Source organism: Canis lupus, chromosome 31, assembly GCF_048164855.1.
Source record: "Canis lupus baileyi chromosome 31, mCanLup2.hap1, whole genome shotgun sequence".
NCBI lineage: Eukaryota > Metazoa > Chordata > Mammalia > Carnivora > Canidae > Canis > Canis lupus.
The window spans coordinates 23,625,289-23,649,628 of record NC_132868.1 but is presented as its reverse complement, the minus strand read 5'-3'; the positions used below and the strand labels follow the sequence as shown (position 1 = coordinate 23,649,628).

At 38.6% G+C, this 24,340-nt stretch overlaps 1 protein-coding gene across 1 annotated transcript in view; it reads left to right on the top strand.

Moving 5' to 3' along the window:
- Positions 1-24,340, top strand: part of P3H2 (prolyl 3-hydroxylase 2) — a 150,232-nt gene that overhangs the window by 112,080 nt on the left and 13,812 nt on the right. Inside the window, exons 2-11 of the mRNA XM_072807833.1 lie at positions 5,316-5,468; positions 6,526-6,715; positions 10,753-10,884; positions 12,742-12,884; positions 13,416-13,505; positions 15,322-15,362; positions 16,613-16,707; positions 22,813-22,940; positions 23,473-23,568; positions 24,136-24,286. Of these exons, the coding sequence (XP_072663934.1) occupies positions 5,316-5,468; positions 6,526-6,715; positions 10,753-10,884; positions 12,742-12,884; positions 13,416-13,505; positions 15,322-15,362; positions 16,613-16,707; positions 22,813-22,940; positions 23,473-23,568; positions 24,136-24,286 (1,219 nt within the window). The remainder of the gene's footprint in view (positions 1-5,315; positions 5,469-6,525; positions 6,716-10,752; positions 10,885-12,741; positions 12,885-13,415; positions 13,506-15,321; positions 15,363-16,612; positions 16,708-22,812; positions 22,941-23,472; positions 23,569-24,135; positions 24,287-24,340) is intronic.

Sequence of the window (24,340 nt, the reverse complement as noted above, 5' to 3'; positions counted from 1 at the left end):
TTTGTATTTCTCTTAATTTAGAAGACAGGGAACTTGTATATTTTCTGTAAACTATGTTTGGAAATTGTAGAACTGTTTTCTTTTGTACCGTGTGTCTGAATTGAGAAAGAAGCAAGAATAGGAAAAATGGAGACGAAGAGAAAGGAATGGAAGAGAGAGGGAGAAAAGGCAGGGTTACTGACCCTTTTTTTTTTTTTTTTTTTGAAATGGTTTTTATTTTGAAAGTAAAAGCATTCTCTCTCACCTGAGTTACTGCCATGTTCTCTTGCCTGCTACCAAACATCTGTTCTCCACATAGCAGTGTGAATTGTCATTTTATTTATTTTTAAAAAATTTGTTTTATTTAAATTTATTTTATTTTATTTTAAAGAGAGAGAGAGAGAGAGTATATGTGAGCAGGGGGCAGGACTGAGTGAGAGAGAGGGACAGAATCCCAAGCAGGCTACAGGCTAGCGTGGAGCCCCATATTGTCTAGTCCCACAACCCCAAGACCACGACCTGAGCTGAAATCAAAAGCTGGATGCTTAACCAACTGAGCCACCCAGGCACCCCAGAACTGTCATTTTTAAATGTGTATCAGATATTGTTTAAAATTCTTTAAAAGTTTCCCCTTGCACTTAGAATAAACTCTATCATAGCCTATGAGTGATCTGTCTTTCTCCAGCTCTTCAAATATCTCTCTTTAGTCTCTGCTCCGCATTAAAAACATGTCAAGACTTTTTCCACTTGACTTTCTTTTGCCAGGAAAGGGCCCTTTCACTTCACTTTCTTTTGCCTGGAATGTTCTTCCTCCCATTCTGCTCATGACTGGCTTCTTAACATTTAGGTCTCAGCTGAAAACTATCATTGCTGAGGGACCTTTTTTGACTAATTTATCTAATAGAGTCCTGCTTCCATTCCCACCCCAGCCAGCTCTTAACAGTGTCGTTTGTTCATTTATTTCTCCATAGCATTCAGCACAATCTGAAACTAATTTCATTAATGATTTATTTACTTTAGACTTGACCCCTTCAACGGGGCTATAAGTACCTAGAAAGTAAGGTCTTTGTTGGCTTTGGACATGTAGTTATTCTCATCAGCTATGACAGTGTCTGGCACTAATTCAGTGCACAATAAATACCTGCTGAATAAATGAATGAGTGAAATGAATTTGGGTATGACTGGAACACTGGGCCTTTGTGTATTTTCTTAAATAGGAAGGTGGTAAATTATAAAACATCTAGAAGTTCTAGGGACGTGTGGGTGGCTCATTGGGTTAAATGTCTGACTTTTGATTTTGGCTCAGGTCATGATCTCAGGGTCATGGGAGTGAGCCCTGCATCTGGCTCCGTGCTCAGCATGGAGTCAGCTTGTCCCTTTCCCTCCACTCTCCATCCCCCATTCTCTTTCTCTTTCTCTCTCTCAAATAAATAAAATCTTTTGAAAAAGAGCAGTTCTTCTAGAACTTTTCTGGGAAAAGTTTGCATAATGGCAGAGATGAAGATGTTTGGCTAGAAAGTGAGTTGAGGCCAAATCCTGGAGGTTTTGAATGTCACATACATAGTTTTTGGAATCTCTTTTGTGGTCAATGGATAGCTACTGAGGGTTTCTAAATAGTCAACGTGTCCTTTTGAAATGCTTCTTTATTACTCGCTATGGAAAACCATTAGTGCATCAAAAGAATTTCATTCACTCACCAGTGGACAGAGTAACTTAGAATGTCAGCAGGGTGTTGATTTAATCAGCATTCATTTCTTTTTTTCCATGCAGTATGACTGCCACGTACAGTCCTGCTTTTAGGCTGGCAGGAGAAAATGTTCGCCTTAGTTCTTCACAGCCTGAGATGAAATGATCCAATGCATCTTAAAGGCATTTCTGGCCGGTATTTCTCATATCTCAGGGGGAGCGGTTGGCTCCTTTCTAAATTTGATACCATCTTGTCGTCAAATCCTTTCCCTTTCCTCAGTTGCTCTTTATTTTGCAATTTATTTTTTTGATGTATAGATTTACCCTCTCTTGTGGTTTATTTTAGTTTGGTCTTTTTTTTTTTTTTTAATTTAAATTTAATTTGCTTTGGTCTTAAAGGAAGTCCAGTGTGGAGCCTTTCAGGGCAGTTGGCTGTTTGTTTGTTTCAGTGAAGTAGTGGGTCGATCCTTCCTTAGCTGAAACTAGTACTTACAAAGCCTTATAATAATCCCCATCGCATAATATGGCATTATATGCAGCATACGCATGTTCACCTGGAGTTTTCCTACCACTTCACATGTATATATCTAATTTCTAAAATAGAATACAAAGATATCAAGATTCTAGTTAAAATAATGGCTTGTTTTATAGACTTTGGCAGCCAGTTTGAGTTTCCTGAACTGGTTCACAATGATTTAAAAGCCATGGCCAGTTCATGAAAAAATTTTATGATTTAACTTTAAGTCATGGAATCTTCTTAATATTTATATTGGGGAAGATGATATGCTCAGTACTGGATTATAAATGGGGAAAACATCAACTGTGCAAAAAAAATCCAACAGCAGGTGTGGTAAGATCTCAGTAAAGGAACCAACTTGTCAACAGTGACTGACAATTTTCAAGAGCTATTGAATCATATACTTTGCTAATAATCAGTATTGGAAGCTCTCAGTATGAATGATGACTTCAGAGATGTTATTAAACTGACGTCCTTTTAGTCCAGTAGAGCTTAAGAAGCATACTCACATGTAATACACTTTTTGATTTGTGTAAGAGATTTACTTGTTAGAAGTTCTTTTTTTCTCCTAAGCCATATCATAGACTTCATCTACATGTCAAGTAGGTGAAGACAAACAAAAAAGAACTCTTATGGCCTCTAGTCTCAGAGAGCTCTACTAGAAGAAATGAATATACTCAGGGAGGTGCAATGTACAGCAGAGTATGATAGGTGCTCATAGAGAAATAGGGAGAAGATGATATTGCTGTACTTGACTGTAGCGATAGTGTTGAAAAAGGATCTCTTAGAGAGTCAGGAATTAGGCTTAACTTTATGGGATAGGTTAGATTTCAACAAGAAAAGACCAAGAGATAGAGGCTCTCTAGATCATTAGAACAGCCTGAAGAAACGATGAAGGTGGAAAAGTGAAAAACAGAAGTATTTATGTATGTTCTATCAATTTTTAATGGATTGTGCTATAGAACCAGAGTATGTCAGTGCTAATCTGTTTTGTTCATAATTTATAGTTTTACTCTTAGCTGTAGACTGTCTCTACCAACTGCAAAGACTTTATTATATCCTCATAAATTATGTGTCCACAGGAGTTATAGATTATCATTTTTTTTTAATTAGTTGCAGAATTGGGGCAGCCTGGGTGGCTCAGCAGTTTAGCACCACCTTCAGCCCAGGGCGTGATCCTGGAGACCCGGGATTGAGTCCCACGTTGGGCTCCCTGCATGGAGCCTGCTTCTCCCTCTGTCTCTACCTCTCTCTGTGTCTCTCATGAATAAATAAATAAAATCTTTAAAAAAAATAATTAGTTGCAGAAGTAGAATTTAGTGATTCATCACTTGCATATAACACCCAGTGTTCATTATATCAAGTGCCCTCCTTACTGCCCATCACCCAATTACCCCATCTGCCCACACCCCCCCCCCCCCCAGCAGCCCTCAGTTTTTTTCCTGGAGTTCAGTATCTTTTATGGTTTGCTACCCTATCAATTTTCATCTTATTGTATATTTTCCTTCACTTTCCCTATGTTCATCTGTTTTGTTTCTTAAATTCCGTGTATGAGTAAAATCATATGGTATTTTTCTTTCTCTGAATGACTTATTTCACTTAGCGTAATAGTCTCTAGTTCCCTCCACATCATTGCAAATGGCAAGATTACATTCTTTTTGATAACTTCTTCCAGGTTTACTTGATCAATAAGTGTAGACAGACACCGAACTTAGAACCTACTGTTTTTCCTCTATATCTGTATACTCATTACTGTGTAGATGTCCATACAATTCATATTTAGTGAGTGAGAAGTTGAGAAATTGTAAATTAAAAAAGAAACCACATCCAAAATTAGTGATTTTGACAGCCAATATTATTCTGGGAGCACAGAATTGAGGACAAAGGTAAAAGTGGCAGGGAAACTAATAAGGCAAGATTTAATGGAAAGAAGGCCAGTAGCTAAGAGCATGCAAATTCAACAGGAAAAGGGAAGGCTTTACTATGATTAGACAAAGTAAGGATCTCAGATCTTAAGATAGGGCAATTTATGTTTTCTGTGGTGAGGGCTAAGATTATTTGCCATTATTACAAAATGGCAGTAGCTGGGGACTTGGGAATTCAGTACTTATATTTCTTACTAATACCTGAGTGGTAAGACTCAGGCAAGACTAAGTTGAATCTTTTATGCTGTTCCATGATTTTACATTTACTTTTTAATAACAATGAGTTTTCATGCCTTCATATTCTAAAATAGATCAAACGTATTTGGATTAAAAAAAACGTATTTGGATTTTACCATGAAAAAGTTATTACTGTGAATATTCATTTTTCTGATATGGGCAAACGGATCTGTCTATAAATGTTCTCTATGTCTAAAGCACAAAGCAAAATGTCTTAAATTGAGTAAATTTAATTCTATTTTGTTAAAATTGCATTTCATGGAGAATCTGTGTGGCATAGGAGAAGTCTTTGTAGTGCCTATGTAGTGATTATTAGAAGTTCTTCCTTTTGTATTAATTAGAATCTAAATTGTAGATCTGGAATCAAATATTTCAATCAAAGGAGTGTGATAAAGCATTTTATGTACTGCATTCAGCATTTGTTATGCATTGGAATGTTATTTTGTATTCTTTTGGTTTTTGTATTATTCACATTCTAAAGCCTGATAAATTTGGTGGAGTGGGAGGTATACTCATTCTCATCCTTTGGAAAGTCATAGGTTTGTTTATACTCCCTTTGTAAGGATTAAAGACAAAAGGAACAAAAAGAAAAGAGAAAATAAAAGATAAAAATGTTAAAAATATGAATTAGAGGTGGCACAGCATTGGCAGCTTTTTATTTTGATCAATCATGAAACAAACAGAAGCAGAAAGATTCAGCTTCCCAGAAATGCAGATGGTTCAGAAAAGAGTGGGAAAAGAATAAATTTGGAATAGACCACATTTAGCTATTTTCACTAAAGCCTGAATATCCATGTATCATTTTAGGATCTCTGTTTATTAACCTTCCACTTTGTAGTACAGAGATTGAGTATAGTGAATGTAACCTGGAAGCTGTCCCTGCCACTTTAGCTGTTAGCCCTTGGACTAGTACTGAGCCAGGTTAGAAATGTTTGCCTTCATTTGGGCCTCTTTTTTTTTTTTCTCCATAGCTTAACCAGCTGGAAAAGGCAGTGGAAGCAGCCCACACATTTTTCATGGCCAACCCTGAGCATATGGAAATGCAGCAGAACATCGAGAATTACAGAACAATGGCCGGCGTTGAAGTGCTCCAATTGGTAGATCGAGAAGCCAAACCACATCTGGTGAGCAGAGGATCCTTGCCCTAAGCAGAAGGAGATAGGTATTCCTAAGTTTCACTGGACTCAAAGCAGATGCCTGGAATGGGTATATCAGGTTGATTCTTGATTTCTAATACAGTAATAGTTTTATACTGCCAGAGTTCTCAGATGATATATTGTAATTATTAGAGTTAAAAAAAGGTGAAAGAAGGTTAAAATTCCCTTAGAAAAGCTATATGATATGGTGAAAAGTAGAACATGATATAAAGATCTGTCACCCTCTCTGAACCTCAGTGCCCCCTTCAAACTTTACATATGGGAGTTGAAGCCAATATGAATTGCTCAGGTCACACTGTGGTTCCTAGCTCCCAGTCCATTGCTTTTCCACTGTCCTTCTACTTTACAAATTCTGATATTTTAAAGCTACATATTACTGACTTTAAATGAAAGCTTACTTGAAATCACAATAAGTTGGAAGGGCTTTTTTTTTCAATCGGAGAGGTCACCATTCCTGACACGTGACTTCCAAGATGATTGAAGAACAAGATACGAGAAGATTTTCAATATAAGCCTTTTATCATCATCATCATCACCATCATCATTATTAAATTGGGTCAGGCAGGTCTGGAAAATGAATGTGTCATGGCCACCCACATCAGTCTACCTGGCTGGGCTTTGTTGCATGGCATACCTACATTCAGATGAGGTTAGAAAATACTGTTCTACATGTCTGTGCTCAAGAAGAATATGAAATTGACTGATGCCACAGCATTCAGCTTGCTTGATAACTCCATTCTTATTTATAATTCCGTGAAGCCAGGGAAGTTAGTCTTTATCTCCCAGTAAAACCGTTCATTTTTCTTCGACAGTACAGGAGCCCAGTGCCCCACTCCCCAAATGATCCTGAGTCTGCCTAAATACTGCTATTCAAGTGCTTCAGAGGTGCTCTTTGGGGAAAAAAGATAGATAGATAGATAGATAGATAGATAGATAGATAGATAGATAGAAATCCATCTATCTATCTACACACACACACACACACACACACACACACACTTTTTTTTCTTCCTCTTCTTTGCAGGAGAGTTACAGTGCAGGAGTTAAATATTATGAGGCTGATGACTTTGAGCTGGCTATCAAGTACTTTGAGCAAGCTTTAAGAGAATATTTCAATGAAGATATGGAGTGCAGAGCCCTGTGTGAGGGGCCTCAGAGATTTGAAGAGTATGAGTACTTAGGGTACAAAGCTGGTCTCTATGAAGCCATTGCAGGTAAAGCTTATTTTTTCCTTTATTTATTTCCTGATTATAGAATTACTACATGCAATCTGTAAAATTATTCCAACAACACAAAAGTATAAATTGTGAAAAATGAAACATCTATTTAATCATCTTATGTCCTATAAATAAATCTACCTAGCTTAAATTTGGTGACTGTGCTCCCAAACCTTTTCAGATGCATATGTAAATGTTTACGTACTTATTTATAATTATTTTTTATAAAAATGAGACAATACTGTGAATACTTATTTTGAGCATATTTTTTTTATTTTATGCTTAACAATACAGTGTGGACTTCTCATGTAAGTAGTACACATAGTCTACCTTATTGTATTGAATGGTTGTGTGATGTTCTTTTTTGTTGTTGTTGTTGTTCTTTTTTTATTTTTAAAGACTTTTATTTATTTATTCATGAGAGAGAGAAAGGAGAAGCAGGCTCCATGCAGGGAGCCCGACACGGGACTCGATCCCGGGTCCGCAGGATCACACCCTAGGCTGAGGCTGATGCCTCACGCTTTCCCCAAATGCCAATGTTTTCTGTCTCTATGAAAAGCACCCCTCACTAGTAGTTCTAAACAAATCCCAAAACATTATTTTTCAATCCAACATTTCCCTTAATTCCTATTCTCCTCTGATTTGTTACCAAGCTCTGGTAGGTGCTACCTCCTAATAGCATGTAAGAGTCCCTGGTTCACTCCACCCCTTTTGCTACCACCCTGGTTCAGATCAACAGTATATTTTAACAAAGCCATGGTGATAGCCTCCTTGCTGGTCCTCATGTCCTAATGACGTTTTGCTATGTAAGCAGTCAGAATACTCTTCCAAAAAAAAAAAAAAAAAGAGAGAGTATATTCATGGAACACCCTCCCCCCCACCAAAGGCTCCCACTGCACTTAGAATAAAACCCAAAACCTTTAATAAGGACTTTCATGATTGTGCATTTGTATATATTTTCATCCCCTCTCTTTCTGTCTCTTAGATCCCCTCCTGTGGCATTTCCTGGAAATACCATGTTCATTTCCACTCACAGACTTTGAAAATTGTTGCTTTCCTCTATCACTTGCCTAATGTCCTATCTTCTTAGGGGCTGAAGATTAAGCCCCTAAGTATACTGACTGACAAAGATTGGTGCTTAGTAAATATTTATTCAATGAATGAGTGGGAAGAAAAAAAGGGAAGGAAGGAAGGGAGGGAGGGGAGAAGAAAATGACATATCCATCAATCACATTTCAGATTAAAAGGATCAATAATACTCTATGTTTTGAAAATATAGATCATAAATTGTTAAGGTCTTTGAGAGGGATGATTAGGAAACATCTTTCAAAATTTATCTTATGAGGTAGATTGAAATTCAATTTGTTGGATGACCTATCTGCCACATATTCAGTTACCCAAAACCAACTCAGTTCACCTAATATCAGTACCAATATCTGAATTATTGAGGATTTTTCTCCCCAAAGATTTTATTTTGCTAGGCTTCCTGCAGTCATTTCCATACATTTTTTTGCGCACCGCTCATTTGAATATCAGTTTTATGTGTGTTTCACATTTCAATTGTTAAGTATTCTTTACACGTAATCTTTTATTCAGGAATGCTTCTCCTTTATTATGGTTTATTATCTTGTAGTTGTGTAAGGATATGTGTCCTGTCTCTACCCCCCGCCACCAATCATCTCTACATCTGCCTCTACCAATGGCCACTAAACAGCTTTGGCGAATGTCTTATGTCTGATTTCGGAAAACTGACAGATTCCCACAGAATAACATTTAATGATTTGCTCGAGGTCACCATAGCATCTTCATTGCTGGGAAAGAATAGACATCTCCTAACTCAGGCTCTTAATACTTAATACAACTATCACCATTACCCCTATTTCCAGTAAAGAAAAGTGATTTAAAAAAATGTCATGGTTCCTGAAGCTCAATCAAAGATCATATATTACAAAAATATGGTAAGTCTTCTTGAGAATTTGATGCATTTCCAATTTATTATGAGAAGAAAAATTTTAAAAATATTCCCACACAAGGGTCTTGTATCTCAAACTTATTAAAACATAGTAATTGCGCAATAACATTTGATTTAGAAAGGAGACAAGAAATACAACCAATAAAATGTGTTATAACGCTGTAAATTCTTGTGTGGTTCAAAACTGTTCTAAATTAAAAGTGAAAGTGGCTTTTAAAATACAGAATATATTTAGAAAGCCAGAATATTTGGATTTTTGAGATAGAACAACACTAAAAATAGGAGAAAAATACAAATGGCTTCTCAATGCCATTTATTATCAACTATGCTTGTTGAGGCCCTAAAGAAGATCACTTTATCACTCATTTTGTTTGCTCTTTGTGTCTTGTGTCGAAAAATAATTTGATTCAGATTTTGGGTCTTGTTGGGTGTATTTTCTACCTCTTCCTTTTGCGTGTCATTTGGAATTAGGAGGAATGTGTGTTAGAAGGTAAAGAGGAATGCCAATGGCCAGCTAACTAAGAGAAACAGTTGAAGGTTGTTTGTCGTTTTTGTAAGAAATAAAACAGCTATCTATTGGCTATTTATATAGCTGTTTATTTCTAACATGCTAAACAAATAAACAGAACTCATTTTTCTCCTCCCATCCTCCAGCTGCAATTAAGAACCAATAGACTGGGGATGTCTGGGTGGCTCAGTGATTGAGCGTCTGACTTCGGCTCAGGTTGTAATTCTGGAGTCCGGGAATTGAGTCCCACATTGGGCCATTGGGCTTCCTGCGTGGTGCCTGCTTCTCCCTCTGCCTGTGTCTCTGCATCTCTCTCTCTGTGTCTCTCATAAATAAATAAATAAAATCTTTAAAAAAAATAAGAACCAATAGACTGTAGGGATTCTGTTAGCTGTGCTATGTTGGGTTGAGTTTGCCAGGTTGCGCAAGAACTGGCCCATTTGCCTACACACCAGAAAATGCACACGCCCTTTCTGTTGTGCTCTGGGGTCTCTCTTCAAGTCATTAAGAGATGAGCCAAACTCTGCCTAACAGAGAACCTTTGAAAGGAGGCAGTTGTGTTAAATTAAAATGTAAAGTCATGAAGTCAGACAGTTGTATCGTCATTCTCAAGAAAGCCTGCTCTACACAGACATGAATAAAATCTTCTCTTTTTGGAGAAGACTATTTCTATCTTCATTGTGAAAATCAAAGTTGGGAAAAAATGTAGGAAGTGTTTGTTTTCTGGAACATTAGCGACTGTCATTTCCTCAGCTCATGCTTGGATAGGAGAGAGCCCAGAGCTAACGGAAGCAAGATGACCCCTACACTTGAGAATCCTCGCCTGTTTAGAAATGACAAGAATGGTGATAGAGAAAGGGAAACAGAGAAAGAGACAAAATGTGTATCTAAATGCTTTAGCTTTCCTCCTCCTCCTATTTTACCAGTCCCTACAGTATTAGGATTTCCAATGTTCAGGTGATGGACTATTTGGTAACTGAGTAGAATAGGTTCCTGATCGATAGATGTAAAAAAATTATATATATTGTTTTTATTTCCCCTTTAGGAAAAGTTCTTGAAAATGTTAACAAGGAGAAAGAGCTCCTCATATGCACGGCTGTCCTTTCTCTCAACTGCTCCTTAGCATAACTGGGATCTGAACTTCCAACCCTGACCCAGGACATGTACCCAAAGTATCCAAAGGGAGGCCCCAGAGGTCTTAAATGGGAAAGGCGTTTGTTCACATGGGCACGGGTGGGCTGACATGGCCTGTGTCACTTTTCAGGAGATGTAGAAAAAGGGTAAGAAGTGGAAAGTGCAGTCTGGAGAAAAGACTAGAGGACACAAGGTTTGGAATCCACTGTTCATTACTCTAGGGATCATTGACCAGGAGGCCTTTGGCAAGTCATTTCCTTCCTTTGTGAGAAGTTCCTGCTCATGAAGTGAAGATGATAACGAGGTGGCCCTCACAGTGTGGTGAGGTGGGGCATGCCCTGTCTAACTGTGGCTCCCACCTTGAAGTCTGGACCCTCCAGCGGACTGGAGCGACCCACCTCCCTCACTGTTGCCTTCCAGATCACTACATGCAGGTGCTGGTTTGTCAGCACGAGTGCGTGAGGGAACTTGCCACTCGCCCCGGCCGCCTGTCTCCAATCGAGAACTTTCTTCCCCTGCATTATGACTACCTACAGTTCGCCTACTATCGAGGTAAGGTGTGGATCATTCCAGAAGACCTTTTGAAGGAGAGCTGTTGTTCATCATTACAGACATCAAATTGTCCTCTGCATTTCCCAGTTTACCATTGAGGCAATGAGGATTTACCTGTTGTTGTTTTTTTCTCTCTCATCTCACATCACGGCAAACTCAGGATAAGGAGAACAGGTGAAGCCACAAGTGGGAAAATGCTGTGATAATGTCCTGACAATTACACTAGACTGACATTTTTCAGGATTTTTACATTTAATTTTTCAACTTAATTTTAATAGATGATATATTCACAAATTCAAAGACCAAATGTCATAAAAGCCTCCCTTTCTTACTTTTTTCTGCAACCCAGTTTCATGCCCTATAACTAGTTTTCGATTTGTCTCTTCAACACACACACACACACACACACACACACACCCCTACACAAAACCCAACTTATTTCCCCCTTTTATACATAGAAGATAATGTATTATTTACACTGTTCTTTACACTGCTTTCTTCATGTAATAGTATATATCAGTAGGGAGGAGTCATCTGGGTGGCACAGTTGGTTAAGCATCAATCTCTTGATTTTGGCTCAGGTCATGCTCTCAGGGTCATGGAATAGAGCCCCACATTGGGGTTCTGTACTGGGTGTGGAGCCTGCTTAATATTCTCTCTCTCCCTCTGCCCCCAACCTCCAGTCTCCCTTTCTCTCATAATAATAATAATAATAATAATAATAATAATAATAATAATATATCAGGGGATACCTGGCTTAGTCAGTAAAGCATGTGACTCTTGATCTTGGGGTTGTAGGTTTGAGCCCCATGTTGGATGTAAAGATTATTTAAAAATAAAATCATGAAAAGCATTTCCTTAGTAGGTTGGACCTATGAAATTACCATTTGCTTAGTTCAAAAAAGGTCAAATTTTGGCAATTTTATATGGTTTAACCTAATTTTATCGGTACATGGAGATCTTCCTCATTAATTTTTCTTTACATCCACATATACAATCCACATATACTGTACTAGAATTTATTTTATGTGTCTCCTTACTCATGGACATTGTGCTGTTAGTAATTTTTTAAAAGCAATGAATAGAATTGGGATCACTGAAATTGGTTTTAGAAAACACGATGTCAAACTCAGCCCCAAAACAGAATTAGCTCCCCAGATTCTGCTCTGCTTATTTGTATTCAATAATATAAGTTGTCAACAACATCTTCAGGTAGAAACTTTTAATAATTGATACAAAACACATCTAAGTGCCAAAGCAGACCAAAATTAGTACCTTTTAAATACTGAAATCATGTAATCATGTCCTTCCTTTTGTCTGTGGCTATTTTTTTGAAGTATATTTTTTATTTTTTAAGATGTTTTATTTTATTTATTAATGAGAGAGAGAGGCAGAGACATAGGATTGAAGTATAATTAACACAGAGTGTTATATTAGTTTCATGTGTACAATATAATGAATCAACAATCCTGTACATTACTCAGGGCTCATCATGATAAGTATAGTCACCATCTGTCACCAATGTTATTACAATCTTATTGTCTGCATTCCCTATGCTGTTATTTCAGCTCTGTGATTTACTTATTTTATAACTGGAAGTTTGCACTTCTTAATCCCCTATATTTCCCCCATCCCCTCAGCCACCTCCCTCCCCTGTGGCAACCATCAGTTTGTTCTCCATATTTGAGAATCTGGTTTTATCTGTGACTATTTCTGTGTCGGCTGTTTGGCTTCACCTTATCTTCCCTCTCACTTGTGTTTAATGCTGACCTCACCTAGAACATGTTGAAGTATTTCTTGAAAATCCTCTGGCTCGACCTAGCCTAACTCTAATGCTACAACTCCTTGGTCTTTCAGTTGGTGAATATGTGAAAGCCTTGGAGTGTGCCAAGGCCTATCTTCTCCTCCATCCAGATGATGAGGATGTCCTAGACAATGTGGATTACTACGAGGGTCTGCTGGATGACAGCAGTGACCCAGCATCCATTGAGGCCCGAGAGGTGAGACCAACATCCTGAGAAGAAACTGCATTCTGCTAGATGCTCTAGGCAGAACTGGTAAAAGTGTAGCACTGCTCTTACAGATATCTAGCAGTTTATTTTTTTTTAATTTTTATTTATGATAGTCACACACACAGAGAGAGAGAGAGAGAGAGGCAGAGACACAGGCAGAGGGAGAAGCAGGCTCCATGCACCGGGAGCCCGATGTGGGATTCGATCCCGGGTCTCCAGGATCGCGCCCTGGGCCAAAGGCAGGCGCTAAACCACTGCGCCACCCAGGGATCCCTAGCAGTTTAGTCAAGGTTCTAGAATGCTATTCTTTTGTACTTTAATTATTAATGCCAGAAGCATATTTTTCTCATACATGATAGCTTGTGAAAGTCTGTTGAGATGGAGACTTTTTTTGCAGCTGTGAATATTTTCTTAGCTCATTTGTCACTGTCTATTGAAAAATATTTCCACTTGAGCATTTATCATATTTCTTAACTGTTATTTAAATATAAACTTTTCATTCATTTTTTTTTCCTCTAGGATTTGGCAATGTTCGTGAAGCGTCATAAATTGGAATCAGAACTAATAAAATCAGCTGCAGAGGGTCTGGGATTTTCATACACTGAACCGGTAAGAGCAAAGAGGGAAGAGGAAATGTTTGGTTCTTTTTTTTAAAGATTTTACTTATTTATTCATGAGAGACACAGACCAAGAAGCGCAGAGACTTATGCAGAAGGAGAAGCAGGCTCCCCCTGCAGGGAGCCTGATGAGGGACTTGATCCCAGGATCCCGGGATCACAAACTGATTCGAAGGCAGACGCTCAACCACTGAGCCACTGAGGTGCCCCAAGAAATATTTTTTAAAAGCACACTCAATGGACTACTGATTTATGATTTTATTTCCCAACTTGATTTACTGAAGATTCTAATCTGCTTTGTATTAACAAAACCTGGGGAGGTGGGAGGTGGGTGTTTACTCAGAATATGTGATAAATATTAAAAGACTTTAATAGATCTCCATATCGCTGAGATCCAAAGTCAAGAGCAAATATATGTGGGGGGAAGAGAAGTGTTTTGTACCTGATGCATTTGCCTCAGGACTGTTTTATGCCTCAGATTCTGGATGTGACATTTTGTATTTCACTTACACATTTTAAACATTAAAAAGACTTCATAAAGAACAGAGCCCACCTCAATTGTACTCTTCATCATGCTGACTCCACTTGTCTGTGTTGACTTTTGGTCTTCATATGAAGACACACCTTTTGCCCAGCTACTACTATGGTATGGATAGATTTCTATTCTGATTTTAGTTAAGGTGTCATAAGCCATTTCTACATTTTTACAGCTTTTAGAATGATTTTTAGCTACATGTATAGAACACGCAATAAATAAACTCTTTTCCTAACACTGAATTTTTTGTTTTTTATTTTTTTCCTACTGTATTTAATGCATGAAGCATTTTCCTCTGTATTGAACTGTGCCCTTTGAATAAATTCCCAGGAATGGGATTATTCTGGCATCAAAGGATATGAGAAGTTTTAAAGTTCTTGAAATTGCTTTTCTAAGAGTTTTTTGATACCTTCAGTAGTTCTAGCAAAGCATTAGAAGTACCAGCTTACTATAAATATCTCAGCAGTGAGAGATAACGTTTAAAAATCACTTGTATTTCTTATCTACAAAATGGTATGTTATTGTTGTTTTAATTTGTACTCCTTTGACAGCCAAAACAAACTTTCCACATATTGTTATTACTTTTCCTATGATATGAATTATCTGGACATACCCTTTTTTCATTTACCTGTTGATTAGCTATATAAGTTCTTTATATAATGTCCCTGTCATAATGTTTATAAAAAGCACTATTTGTAATACATCCTATTTGTAACATTTTTTCATCTCTGTTTTAGTTATGTCATATTTTTATTGGCACATTTTAAAAATTAGGGTAATTTTAAGTATACTAATTCTAAATGACATTTCTAGTATGCTTATATCCAGCTCCCACTTCTTATTTTTTTAAATTGCATCTTCCCAAGAGACTTCAGAAAAAGTCACTTTATGATTCTGCACAGATGATTAATGAAGCTGAATTTTTTCCTTTGTTTGCTTTATTCTCAAGACATAAGGGAGTTGGACTGAATGATCTTTTAAGTGTCTTCCTGACACCAAATTCCAAATCACTTCTTGAACAAAAATTATAAACTCTTAAGCTAATTCCAGGCTATTTTTAAAAACCCATTTGTACATCATTTGTCTTTGCCAAAATTGCATTGACTTTAGCTTTTCTATTTATTAATTTAAAAAATATTGTATCTTTATGCAGCATGCAAGTGTCCTAACGTTTTAGGTTTTTTGAGTATTTGAAATGTATATTTTCTTTCTGTAAGTTATGTTTTAGTGACAAAGCTACTGAGCAGTTTTGTTCTTTTTTAATTCAAAACAGAATTATTGGATCCGATACGGAGGACGACATGATGAGAATCGGTGAGTTCTTCATTCAGAATACAGTCTGTTTACTTTTAATGAGAAGAAATACTTAAGAGTCATACCCATCATAAGGACCTTAACTCTATGAAATAGGCAAAAAATATAATTAAATGAGTTCCACACTGGGAATTAGGAGCTCTACCTTCTAGCCCCAGCTCTTCCCATACTTCTGTGTGATTTTGAGTAGTTTGTCTTCCTTTCTAATCTTACGTTTTTCCTCCAAGTAAGGAGTTGGATCAGGTAATCTCTGAAGGCTACACATTCTGTGATTCTAAATCAGAGAAAATTGGATGCTGTTGGATTTATTAATAAAATAGAGCTTAAATTTTTCTTGTTCATGCTGAATTCCCTTACTGCATTTGAAAGCAGGAAGCTCAGAAAGTTTCACTGCAAGCTAAAATATTAGGTGTCATTAACTCAATCAGAAATGAGTAGACCCCATTTAACAGAAAAACTATAAAAGTAAAAAATCAATTTACACGTTAATAAGCAGTTCGAGGAATCATAGAATGTTGGAGTTACAGGTTTGAGCTGACATGGTCTAGCCTATTCATTTTCAAATTCAGAAATGGAGATTCTGACAAGGCAAAGGACTCTTTTAGAGTGTTACCATAAGGGACTGGTGGATCAGGATTTTCCTATTCAAAATCTTACAGTCTTTCACTAGATATCAAGGCCTCAACCCTGGGTGGCCTAAAATTATTACAGGGGATCCAAGAGTGGACGTGCACATTTGGATTTGTTCAGTATGTGTATACTGAAGGGATATCATGCTGTGATTTGTATATTTGCCAAGTTTGAAACTTGAATATTCTTTCTTGGAATGGTAGAGAACCATGCATGAGGTCATGGTTTATTTCAGTTAAGCCATAGTTCAGTGATGCCATCTACGCTCAAGACAAAAATATAACATTCTGAGCCTTTTAAAGAGGTACATGATATTTTTTTCAGTTCTTTTGAGGCTTAATGCCTAATCTCAAGGGGGTGAAATTATGGATACAATTAACTATAAAAAAAAAGATGCTAAGAATATTTAGAGAAGTGAAATAGAGCACACACTTTGAGGAATTAGAGAGCTTCATGGAGGCAGTGACAGGCAGTTAGTTTGATCTCGAAACATAGGTGGGCTTGTGTAAAACAAAAACTTACAATATGAAGTCATAGACTGACTACCTGACTAAGTTGCCCTTTCCTCTGTCTCTGAACATCTTTATTCAGTGGGAAATTTAACTGTTTTTAATGAGCAGGGTCCCTTCAGGAGTGAACGTGGAGGGGCCAGAAGTTCATGGATTGTCAGTGGGGAAAAAGTCATCACCCAAGATAGATCGAGACTTAAGAGAGGGTAAGTATCTGTGCAGTTCTACTTATAGGAAGGAAAGGAGGAGGCGCGACTTAGCTAGTTATTATTTCAGTGAAAGAAGATCCCATTTTCTCTGGAAAATACAGAATCTGACTAGGCTGCTACATTTTATGACATTCTGAAAGCAAGGCTTAAGAACCATGTCTCAGATTTGTATATCATTGCCTTTGGTTTCCATCCAAAGTGCTTCCGAATTCACACCCTTATCTGCATCCCGTAGGAATCCTGTGAACTAGGCAGGGACCAGATGATCACTGCCACCCCCAGTTGAGTACTGGAGGCTTGGAGAGGTCACGGGGGTTTCTGTCAAGCCATGAGGGTGTGCTACGTAGTGTGGAATAAACTGTGCAGCAGAGGACTTAAAGAGACAGGTCATATGGATAGTAGATGAGTTAATCCAAGGTGCTTGAGGCATGTATTTCTAAGCAGGACTTTGAGGGATAAATAGAATTTAGTTGAATTGGCAAAGGTGTGGAGGGAGCTATTTTAGTGGATAAAACAATGGAACAAAGGCACAGAGGTGGAGAGAGCCCAACATTATATACTTATGTCAGATCAGAATTCATGGAAATGTATGTAGAGTATTGTCAAAAGTAGGTTTTAAATAGAGCTAAACATTGTTATAATAAATTATTAGCTGTAGTGGTTTAACTCAGTAGTAGTCCTTAATAACTATGACGATATCTGTATATTTTATAATTTCTCAGGCAAATTTAGACACAATTCATATGAATACTGGAAGCATCTCATGTGAGACATGAGATAACCTCAGTTCACGGGCAAGAAAACTGAGGCTCCCAGAGATATAATGACCTGGCCTGTATCTCACAGCTCATAATGGGTTGAGTAGGCATTTGAACCCAGGATGTTGAATCCAAATCCCATTTTCTTTTACTCACCTGGAGATGGAACATAGAAGATTCTAGATATCCAAAATGTACCTTTTATTGATTAAATAACTGCAAGATAAGAAGGTTTTAAAAACCTGTGTTGAGAAGAAGTACAGTATTCCTTTCCCCCAACAAGAGAGTGTGTCAGCACATTCCTCTAGCTGATTTGAAAACTTCTGGCTCTCTACAACTCTCACATTTCCCAGCCCTTTCCTTCCGTAGCTTCCAAGTCCGTTTGAGGCAGTAAACAGGATAAAATGCTCATCTAATCTGACCTGGACCTCGGTTTGTAGCCACAAAGCCCAAGCTGTTTTACAAATGCCAGAGAATTTCATGGTCAGCCAGAGTTCTTGTTGCTTTTTAAGCTGAGAAATCACCCAGGAAGTATGTGCCAGTAAGCCAGCACTTTGCTGTAAGGGTTTGGGAAACTCCAGGATAGTTGCCAAGCTTCAAAGCTACCCCCCCCTCCCCACACACACACACACTGGCTACCCAAGACTCTGAGATACAGCAGCTGGCTAGGAAGGCTAATACAGAGAATAGAACAGGAAACTATGTAGGATGGGGAGAGACCGTGGTTGGCTGGGCTACCAAAATCTATCGTTTCTTTCTATAGAATTTGCTTAGTTGATTGGGCTACTGCATCTTAGGATGTTCTCTGGGAAACCGCTAGATAGCCTTCTGTGTAGTCACTAGAGATCTAAATAGTTTCTAAATTAAGAACAGTGGTAGACAGAGGCAAAGTTCCCAACCAGAAAACACTTTTATATCTTAGTCTGGCTGAAAGCAGATGTTGAGGAGGTAAGAAAGGATGCATGCTTCACGGAGTAGAATCTATCTCAGCTTTTCTCCTCTCTCACAAAAGGGCTGTCATCTACTCTGGTTACCTAACAGTATTTAGTGGTATTCGTACTGGATGGCTCAGAAGCTCTGTGGGAGTGACCCAGGACTGCATCCCAGAGTGACTCCAGTTCATGGGATATGCATATCATCAAGCTAAAAACATCCATCAGTTATCCATTCTCCTTTCCCCCACTAGTTTCCAAAGGTCCTGTTCCATAATCATCCCCGTCAGTATAGTAGAAATAACATTGACCTTGGAATCAGGAATGCTAGTTTCCAGGATTCGTTAGTCTGATGTGCTGTGGTGTGATGGATCACTGGACCCTTGATGTCTCTGGGCTCTGTGATCCTCAGCTGTAAAAGAAGGATAGCAATTTTTTGCAGAGGATCAGTGTGAAAAGTCTTTTGTAGCCGGGAAAGGGCTGTGCTCACATTAGGGCTTGTTACTTAGCACATCCCTGTTATGACTTGTATGACGTCGTAATATTTATGGTGAAACGCTCCTTCTTGCCATGTGAACCACAGGCGGTGAGCACAGAGCAGTATTTTCCTAGACGATCCCTCTTTATTGCAACTGGAGAGTCAGAGCCAGGCACATACTTTATGAATGAGAGAAGAATTAAGTTGTTTAACTAAATCTCCTTGAGCTGTGGTTAAGAGTTGGCTAAAGCCATCACATCAGGCCCCAGGAACCGCAACTTATTGGACTACATTTTTATTTTTATTTTAATGTTTTCCTCTGTCTGGTGTGCTACTAGTCATTTGCAGGCTGGTCGACGTGCATATTTGAACGGCAAGATTTGTTTTTCCTTTTTTTCTTTTCTTCCTTTTGGTTAGTGGGTGGGTAGTTGGTTGTTTTTGGTGAAATGCATGTGTGGGAAACCTCTGTATAAAACTCTTATTCTCGGGGGTGGTTGTGTTAACTACATGAAAGGCAAGTTTCTAGGACAGATTCTGTCTGACTCTGTTAGTGTTAGTTAACATTATTAGGTAAGACTGTGTTGCACTCCATCCCTTCACCTGATCTTTGTGTATTCCATGTGGCATGACTGGGGGAGTTGTCAATATCCCTGGAGCTCTTTTTAAAGTAAACTCCTTTATGCTTATTAAGAAGCCTCAGCCAGAACTCAGCAGGATATATACCAGGCATATTTTACTATAATACTAAGTAATCAGCATAGTAATAGCAAATACTTATATAAAACTTAAGAATGGTAGGGATTTTTCTAAACGTTTTGGTTGTAGTAACTGTTAAAGTCATTTTTTGAAAATAAGGTAATTATATTTAAAGTTAATGTACTCTCCAGATAGAAAAGGAAGAAATATGACATAGTACAAACCAACCTGGTTCATTAAACCCATGGTCTGTCATCCATTTCTGTTTGAGTTTTATATTAGAAAATGCTTTTCAGTGAACCTACAAGTATCTTGTCTTTCTTCTGGAAGGAACTTCTCTTTTAAATTTCTAAGTGGGAATGGAATATGCAGTTTACTTTTCCAAATATTTGAGAAAGTGCCTCAATTTGGCTATGGATCTTAATCAGCTATATGGATTCGAGCACCCTTTCCAAATAACCTGTGTTTTACATTAAGTCCTGTTGGGGAGAGGGTCGTCTACTAGGTTTTTATCCTCAACCACAAAAAAAAAAAAAAAAAGCACCAATGTAGTGGCTCACAATAACATACATTTACTATCCCACAGTTTCTGGGGGTCAGGAATTTGGGGGGTAACTTGGCATGGTCCCTTGCTTCAGGGTCTGTGACAGACTTCCATCTACCTTCTCCCAAGTTCAGATGAGAGAATTCGGTTCCTAGAGTCTTAGTGGACAGTGGTCCTCAACTCCTAGTTGATTGCTGGCTGGAGGACGCCTCATTCCCTGCCGTGTGCGTCTGTCTAATGCAGTTACATGCTTCATCCAACTGCAAGCTGAGAAGGCAATAGACTGAGTCTACTAGCAAGACGGAAGTTGCAACCTTATGTAATCTAATCACGGAAGTGATATCCCATCACTTAGGCATATTCTGTTGATAGAAGCAAGTTCCAGTCCCCACCTGCACTTGAGGAAAGCAAATTATGCAAGCCCATGAATCCTAGGAGGCAGTGATGATTAGGGGGGCATCTTAGAATCTCTCTGCCATAGGAAGGAAAGAAGGAAGGAAGGAAGGAAGGAAGGAAGGAAGGAAGGAAGGAAGGAAGGAAGGATAGTTCTTGTGCTCAATTAAAGGTAAGAACTGCTTCATATTGTATTGATACTCCAGAGAGTCATGATGCCTATTTATATATTTAAAGTTCTAAGAAGTCCTCTTAAATTTTGTGTAACCTAATACTTCCCAAACACTTTGATCAAGAAACTCTTTTTTCATCAAAAACTTTTCTGTGGAACAAAGGCTGAGAAACATTGAATTATGTATGTGTGTGTGTATTTTCTTTTTCTATTCATCCAAAAGATTGATACTCAACTACAACTTGTGGTTATATTCATGAAATCTAAGAAATTCTGTGTTTATGGATTTTGATAACAACCTAAAAAAAGTTAATGGGGCAACTAGTAGGTCATCTAAATAACAACTTAATAGCCAAGTCCAGCTGTGAGATTTCACACTGCAGTGGGTGCAGCTACTACATCACACTGGCACCAGTTAGTGATACTTCAGTGGTTGAAGACTAACAAGAAATGAAGTCGAATAAACTTATAAATAATGCATCAGGACCAGATAAAGGCCCAAAGTCAGTCATGGTATATTACAATTTCATAGTAATTTCAGTAGAGAAAAGTTGCAGTGCAATGAGTCATTACACACCAAAAATACTACAAAGAATTCTGGCTCAAAAGAATCTGGGCCAGATCAGTTAGTAGAATATTCATGTGGAATGAGGCTTTTTGGTTTCTAGAAAATAGCATTAACCATTTCATTAATATTGCTATCTTGAATTTACTTGGTTTCACAGTCTTGCTTTTATTTAATCTTGTAACTTGTAACTTGCTTTTGGTGTTAAGTTATATGAAACTCTGCAGATAAATAAGTACAGTGTTCGTGGTTTTGTAATTACAAGTATAGAAGTAAAATTGTAATAAATAGTGTGTCAGCACTGCCGCTCCTTTGGGAACTTTTCCCTTCTCAGATAACCATGTGTTACTAAAGATTGGGAAACACTGTCTGTCTTTCTGAATATTCCACTAATTGTGAGCTGTTGTGACTCTTTCATCCTAACTAGATGAATAAACTTGGTGCTACTTTTTAGTTTTACAAATTTGTTTTAAAGAAATAGAGGGAACATTGATTTCAATTGGTTTCTTCCTTCTTCAACTGATGTGTTTTTTAGACAGTGTGTTGGTGACCCTTGCTTGACAGGGGCAAGAAGGGAGAAGCCGAGCCCTCCCCATGCCTCCCTCCAGGGTGAACTGTTGTTCGAGAGGTTCGTGTCCAGTGTCTTAGGAGTATTATAAAGAGCAGAAAGTCTTTTTCCTTTCAGTTCAGTGTTTTACTTCAAGCTGATTCCACTGTGTTACATCTGAAGATTTCCTTGTCAGCAGAGGCTTTGCCCTCAGTCCTGCCCTCTGTGAGGAGAGAGCCTTGTCAGGTCTAGATTTTGTAATTTAACACCTAAAGCATGACCCCAGAGCATCTCCTTCTCGAAAGCCTATACGGGCTATTTCATTAAGTTGTGGGCTCTATCCAGGGAGAGAGCAGATATCTATAGGAAACCTTCCTGTGTGAAAAAAAATGATATACAGATTTGCCTAGAGAACAGAGAAAAATAAATATTCCCCAATTAAGACCATCTAAAGTCAGTTTGGTGGGAAGAAGACTGGGAAGGAGTTGGTGGCTTGGGGTGACCATCCTGATGGTACATTTACCAGCTGAGCTTTCTAGTGATGGTATTTCTCTACCTACCAGTAAGACTGGGGTATGTGGGTCGTGTGTGGGTGCACAAACACGTGATCACATAATGTGATGTTGTAACAGAGTTAGGAGCCAAGAGTTGTGGAGAAGAGTGTGTGCAGTTGCCAAGAGAATTCTAGAAATTATCAGAGCAGTGTCCTGGGAGATTCCCAGTCTGCTTTGCAAGATCATCACTGGAATCAAATGAAAAGAGAGTTCCTATCAAACCCCAAATCCTATGCAAATGTGATACCATTATTGTGATGTTACGGAGAAACCTGGTGGTCAGACGTCTGTTTTCTGAATCCATATTGTACTTAGCAAGCTTCCAATTTGTCTTTGCATTCTTAAGTATTCATGAGCAAACTGATTCTCATGCATTTCACATTGAAGACTGTTGAGTGTTCTGTGGTCCACCCCCCCTTGGGAATAGAAGCAACAGAGAAGACCATGTGTTCTGTCCCTTTAGGTGGCCCTCTACTCTATGAGAACATCACATTTGTCTATAACTCGGAGCAGCTGAACGGGACTCAGCGGGTTCTCCTGGATAACGTCCTGTCAGAAGAACAGTGCCGGGAGCTCCACAGCGTGGCCAGTGTGAGGACGGAAGCGGGAGGGGATCCTGAGTACTGGCCTGGTGTGAGCTCTGGAGCTCTGGTCCTGGTCTCGCTTGGAGTCAGAGAAACAGGCCTGAAATGTCACTTTCTTTAGGACCAGGACATCAATGTGGAGGCATTTTCATAGCCTGGTTTGGGAAGACTTTTTGTCTAGATCTGGACACAGCTAGTGGATCCAGAATAGTTAGTGGCTTAAGAGCATTCAGCATGTGCCCTGCCTACTGTATAAAGTCACTGGGAGAATCTCTTTATCTTAATCAGTAATTAACCAATATATTAATTATATCCTATTTCTACAAAAAGTAGTATTTTATATAAAAATGTAGAGTGAAGGTTAAATAAAGATCTCTCTTTGATCAGAAGAATTAATGGTACCAGGATCCTGGTACAAAATAGGGATGGTTCTGACTATGGACTTTGGTCCTTAGCTTCCTGGCAGTCAAGGCAAGAGGGGAGCCCTGATGAAGTCATAGTGGTCATTAATAAAGCATCTTCTTGTATTTTGCTTCCAGGGAATCATGCTTGTTGGTGATGGATATAGAGGAAAGACTTCACCCCATACACCCAATGAAAAGTTTGAAGGTGCAACTGTCCTGAAAGCACTCAAAGTAAAGTCGTAGCTTCTTTTGGGTTTGGGTTCCTAAGCATCAACCCAAGACCTTCTGTGAATGGCAGATACAGGAAAGAGGAGAGATGAAAATGTAAACCCCTCAGGGTAGATGAAAGGAGCAAGTCTGAAATGATATCTGCATTGTTTTAAATCATTCCTCGATTCCTTCACTAGGCACCAACTTATCAGACTTTACATCTCCTAAATTCCGATTTGACAAATAATACCCACTCCAGCCCTGTCCTCAAGGAGCTCCTGGTGCAATGGTGAAAGTATCCCAAAACACATGGCTCTTCCGTACCACACCAAGTGCTGTTTGGAGGAAGAGAAAGTTATTTGAGAGGAGAGAAGAGGGAGAGATTAGCTTTCAGGGTTCCCTCTGTGATTAGGAAGGATGAATTTCGGTGGCTCCTTTTCCTAACCAGAATCCACGAGCATGTAACAGTGTTCCCACTGGCCAGGGTAGACAGGGCCATCCTTATATTGCTGGACTGAGCCCTACTGTCTGTTTTTCTCAAGCCTTCTGACCAACCCAGTGCTGTCTCACATTCCTCTTTGTCTTCAGTTTGGTTATGAAGGCCGAGTCCCACTGAAGAGTGCCCGTCTGTTTTATGACATCAGCGAGAAGGCTCGAAAGATTGTAGAATCCTATTTCATGCTGAACTCAACCCTGTATTTTTCCTATACACACATGGTCTGCCGCACCGCCCTGTCTGGTAAGATTCCAGAGTTTGAACTTGCTCCCTCCTACACCCACAGTGAAAGTAGAA